Below are 4,690 nucleotides of genomic sequence, written 5' to 3' on the forward strand. Positions count from 1 at the left end.
GCTCCTGGGGCTACCTTTTCTAAACACCCAAGCTGGCCTACTAGCAGTCACACACACACAAAAAGACCATGGAGTGTGGGCAGGGAGACTGGAAGGTGGAAAGGTATAAAACGTGATAGATGGAATAGAGGACATACAACTTGAAGAGTAACAAGTCACAGTGCATCGCGCCATGACACCATCCCTCCCACCCGCCCACCCCACCCCACATCCTCCAGTCTCTGAAAGGAGGCTGGTGGCTCTCAGGGCCCTGGAGAGGCACCCAGAGTCCTTAGGGTTGTGGAATCCATGGGCATTGCACACTGTGCCACTGGCCACACAGACAACTGGGCTCAGTTTCCCCAAACGTTGCTACGTGAAGGAATCAGGGTGCTGAGTATGGCAGCAATGGCTGAAGTCGTATTACAGGGGAAAGGTTCACACGGAGGATCCGTTGAGCCTGCTGCCGCACCTCATCATCTGAGGACTGCCTGTCCACCTTGATGGCCCGGAATTTCAGCAGCTTTGCCGTTCCAGGTCCTAGCCATAACTTAGGGGATTGGGGCCCAAGCCGTGCTCTCTTCTGGGGAGGAAGATCCTTTGCCTCCTCAGTCCTTTTCCTCTTCTGTCCCGCAGTCTCAGGGCAGCTTTTCCGGCCCCTCCTTGCAGTCCTGGCCTGAACAGACCTTTTTGGCCTGCCCCTGCCCCTGGGCTGGGTCTGAGCCACCTTGGCCTTAGCCCGCACTGCCTTGTCCTTGGCCCTGGCCCGCACTGCCTTGTCCTTGGCCCTGGCCCGCACTGCCTTGGCCTTGGCCTTGGCCCTGGCCCGCACTGCCCTGGCCTTGGCCCTGGCCCGCACTGCCCTGGCCTTGGCCCTGGCCCGCACTGCCTTGGCCTTGGCCCTGGCCCGCACTGCCCTGGCCTTGGCCCTGGCCCGCACTGCCCTGGCCTTGGCCCTGGCCCGCACTGCCCTGGCTTTGGCCTTGGCCTTGGCCTTGATCCGTGCTGCCTTGGCTTCTGCCCGGGCCTTGGCAGCTTTGGCTTGTGTTCGAGCCACCTTGGCCTGGGCACGGGAAGCTTTGGCCTGGGCTGTTTTGGTGCCCAGAGCACAGCCACCTTTCATTCGTGGGCCACTGAGGGAACCAGAGGCTTTGTAGGTCTTGCTCTGGGGCCCAGTGCCTTGTCGGGGTCCAGCCCTGGGGCCTCTTCGAGTCAGACACTTGGAGCCCTTGCTTGTGGCTTTTCTGGGAGCTTTGGGCTGGGAATTCCCCAGCCTCTTCCCTGGACCTTTCCGCAGCTTCAGGGGAGAGTCTGCAAGTGAGAGCTGCAGTGACTGTGCCTTGTGCTTGGCACCCAAGCAGGGCATGGGAGTCTTGAGTGGAACCAGGGCCTCAAGGACAACGGAGAGCCGCATGGCAGGGTAGACACCTGGATAGAGGTGGGTGGGAAAGCCCACTGCTGCACCCCGGGCACGGCTGGCACTTGACTGCTTCAGGGAGCTCAGTAGCAGGTTGGTGGCGGCATGCTTGGCGAGGGCTGGTGTGGATGCTTTGGCCAGCCTGCCAGACAGTGCCATGGGGAGCAGCGTGGCCCGGCCTGCAGGCAGCCGCATGGCAGTTCGGGGAGCATTGGCTGGAGGTGATGTGGCAGCTGGGGTGGGGGCACGAGCTTGAAGCTTTGTCTGGCTTGGGGGGTTGGCTGTACACGAACTATAGCCATAGACATCACCACTGCGCAGGATGGTAGGTTGGAAGCCATCATCCCGCAGGCCCTGCAGAAAGGCCACAAGCTGGGCTTCAGTGGCACTGAGATCCTGGCTCATGGGGTTAAAGACAAGCAGCGCTTCCTCCAGGGCCTTCTTCCCTGCCGTGGAGATCCGCGACCAGGAGTGCACAGCTTTCTCCTCCACATGCTGCACCACCACGCTCATGGCATTAGGCACTGCAGATCTGCCTGGGTATCCGCAAACCAGCGCTTGGCACCTCCAAGGCAAAAGGAAGAGTCAATAAGAACAGCACCGAGACAGGGGCCAGGACCGGTAGATAGGTCAATCAGGGCCAGCAATCTTCACAATAACATCTATTGACACAGAGGGGCCTGGCCAGAGTGAGCCACTCCTTGGGGCAAAACCCTGGTCTTCTCCACCTATCACGGTGGAGGGTGGGGGACTCATATGGGTCAGAGGCAGCTTCTTCAGGATACATACCCATAAGCTCATCAGAGCCATCCAACCTGCTAATGGGCCCCTGCAAAGATATGGGCTTGGCCGAATTCCTAGTATTAGACTCAACACTGGGAATACAGGCAAATATCTCTGTCTTCCAGGAGCCCTGTACAGAAGGCAAGATAGAGATACCCTCAAGGTTCTTGGGAATGCACACTGGCACACAGCTCAGCTTGCCAATGGGTAAGGGAAGGATTCCCGGGAGAGGAATATTCACGTGGGACATGAATGATGAATAGGAAAGGACCAGATGGAGATGGAGCAAAAAGGGCAACAGCCAATGCAATGGCTCCAAAGTGAGAAAGAGTAAGGCAAACTTGGTGTGACTGGAATCTGTGGTCAGGGCTGGGAGGTCTAGCTGGAAAAACAGCGGACAGCAGGGCAATACAAGCTTTGAATGTTCCTTGAATGCTGGCCAAAGGGCCCAGACTTACATCCAAAGTCCATGAGCATCTCTGTTCTACAGCTGCGGCTGTTCAGGTGCCCAGGGGTGGACCTCCCTGCCCACCAGAAGTTCTGCTTTCAGAGTTCCCAGACAGTCCACTCAGAGGTCCAATGCCTAGCACTAGAGCCATGGAGACCAACCACAGGGAAAAAGCCAGACTCTCCTTCAACAGAAACTAAAAAGATGATGAGTAGCAGGTACTAATAACACATCTCTAGGCAATCAGGCAGCCTGGCGCCAGGCAGCCAGACCAAGAGCCCAAGGTCTGAGAGGCAATGACTCCGAGTAAGATGGTTAATAAAGTGAACCCTAGAGATCTGAACTGTCCTAACTAGGGCTTGGAAGACTTTGGTACAGTCCATTTAAAGCTGTCTGGGAAGACCCAAGTTGTCCCAGGCTTCTCTTTAAAAGCTGTAGGCCGTCAATCATGACTAACATCTAGTCTAACCCATCACTGAGGGGTCCAAGAGACAGCTCCGCAGCTGCACAGGAAAATTAAAAGATCAGCTGGATCAGGCAAGTCTCTGGGGCCAAGAGGTGAGTCTGTGCAGCTTCTTCCTCCCCCTAGTGGAGCAGAAGTTTTCAGAATTCCCTGGAGGAAGTGCCCTGGGGCTCTTTGTTTGGAAACATTCTTGGATCCTCAGGTGTCTCGGGCACTTCCCCTCTCCAGAGGCCATTCTCCAAGTACAGTCCTTACACATGACTTTAGTTCTTTTTTTTCCCAAGGGGTGTAGTTCCCACGGCTGTGAACTGTACAATAAGGAGGGACCTGTTGCCTCCAGGCACAGATATTGGGGATGAACGGGGGCTCTTCCGCTCAGGTCGGCCTGGGCCCTTGGGAGGGGTCTCCTGGGCTTTCCAAGAGGCTCCGGAAAACAGAGACTGCAGCCCGACCCCTGACTTCCCTTCACAAGTGTCCCCGGGGCCGGCCGGGGAAGCTGATGAAAGATGCGGGACGGGAGCGGCCCTAACCAAGCGGAACTGGGGCGGGGGCAGATCAGGGCCCTCAGGCTGGGAGTCCGCGTCCCTGAGACCCAAGCCGACGGTAGGAGCGGGGGGCCTTAGAAGAAGCGAAATGCACGGGGCAGGAGGTGGGAGCGCGACCGGGTCGCACAGCCCCAGGGTGGGGTCTTTGGGCACGGGGTGGGGGTTGGGGGTCTCGGTCGGGCCGGCGGAGGGCGCTGGTCCCGAAGGAGCCGGCCGCCCGGCCCATTCACCCTGCCGCCTCGCGGACAACCCCTCCGCGGCGTGGCTAGGCCCACGGCCCCAACCTACCGGCGCCGCCGCAGGGACCCAGGACGCGACTCTGCGCCGCCTCCGCTGCTCCAACATGGCCGCCTGCTGCGCACCGGAAGTGCGCCGCGCTTCCGCTTCCGGGACCTGGCCCGCCCTAGTGACCCTTGACCCCCCGAGACCCCGTTTCCCCCAAAGTTTGGGGGCTGGACAAGCGGGAACCAGAGAAGACTTCCTGGAGGAGGTGGCAGAGGGGACTGCTCTAAACCCTTGCGGGCCTGTGCAGGAGTGTGAGGGGCAAGAGGCGCTTTCGGCTGCTGCCCCAGGCAAGACTGCACCAGACTAGCATTGGATTAGGGGCCCGTCTGACACCTTCTCTGAGGGGCTTGATGGTGGAACGACATGTGGGAGGGATTTTTGGCAAGGTCCAAGCTATCCTTCACCCTTTTAGTCCTCCCGCAGCCACTGACAAGGCCCACCTCTGTCCCAGGTGCCTGAACAGAGGGTGAAAGAGGAGTGCGCCCTGCCTGAGAGTGTCCCTCGGGAGCCTCTTTGTACCTCCTCTGAGGGCAGCAGGCCTTCCCCTATTCCTGAGAGTGGGCCCACTGCATGTGGTATGAAAGGCTGGTTTGCACACATTTGTTGCAAATAAGCCCAAAGCTGGGCATGTCCAATCTGAGAGTCCCAGCATACCAGTGTGGGCCTGAGTGTACTTGCTTAGGAGCATGCCCACAGGTGTGGTGGGAGGACCCTGGTCCAGCCTTACCTCCCTCAGTGGCAGGAAGCCCTCCCTAAAGTCTTAACTCTTT

The 4,690-nt window shown here is 58.8% G+C and overlaps 1 protein-coding gene across 3 annotated transcripts; it reads right to left on the minus strand.

The window, feature by feature from the left end:
- Positions 1–96: 96 nt before the first annotated feature.
- CCDC71 (coiled-coil domain containing 71) lies at positions 97–4,000 on the minus strand. Of its 3 annotated transcripts, XM_007446188.1 has the most exons (4): positions 3,924–4,000; positions 923–1,961; positions 782–820; positions 97–727 (listed from the first exon to the last, which is right to left on the minus strand). In XM_007446188.1, exons 2-4 carry the CDS (start codon positions 1,907–1,909, stop codon positions 365–367), a joined length of 1,389 nt encoding a protein of 462 aa, XP_007446250.1. In that variant the 5' UTR covers positions 1,910–1,961; positions 3,924–4,000; the 3' UTR covers positions 97–364. The 3 variants fall into 3 exon arrangements, with proteins under 3 accessions (XP_007446250.1, XP_007446249.1, XP_007446251.1); XM_007446187.1 differs by having other exon boundaries at positions 97–820; positions 962–1,961; positions 3,924–3,972; XM_007446189.1 differs by lacking the exons at positions 782–820; positions 3,924–4,000 and having other exon boundaries at positions 869–961; positions 1,001–1,955.
- Between the last annotated feature and the right edge of the window lie 690 nt (positions 4,001–4,690).

The sequence above is a fragment of the Lipotes vexillifer genome, unplaced genomic scaffold, assembly GCF_000442215.2.
Source record: "Lipotes vexillifer unplaced genomic scaffold, Lipotes_vexillifer_v1.1 scaffold491, whole genome shotgun sequence".
Lineage (NCBI taxonomy): Eukaryota > Metazoa > Chordata > Mammalia > Artiodactyla > Lipotidae > Lipotes > Lipotes vexillifer.

Excerpts from the sequence above, each read along its gene's own strand:
- CCDC71 (XM_007446187.1), bottom strand. The coding sequence starts at position 1,909 with ATGAGCGTGGTGGTGCAGCATGTGGAGGAGAAAGCTGTGCACTCCTGG. Across the intron at positions 821-961 it reads GGATCAAGGCCAAGGCCAAG|GCCAGGGCAGTGCGGGCCAG; the intron begins GCCAAAGCCAGG and ends GCCAGGGCCAAG.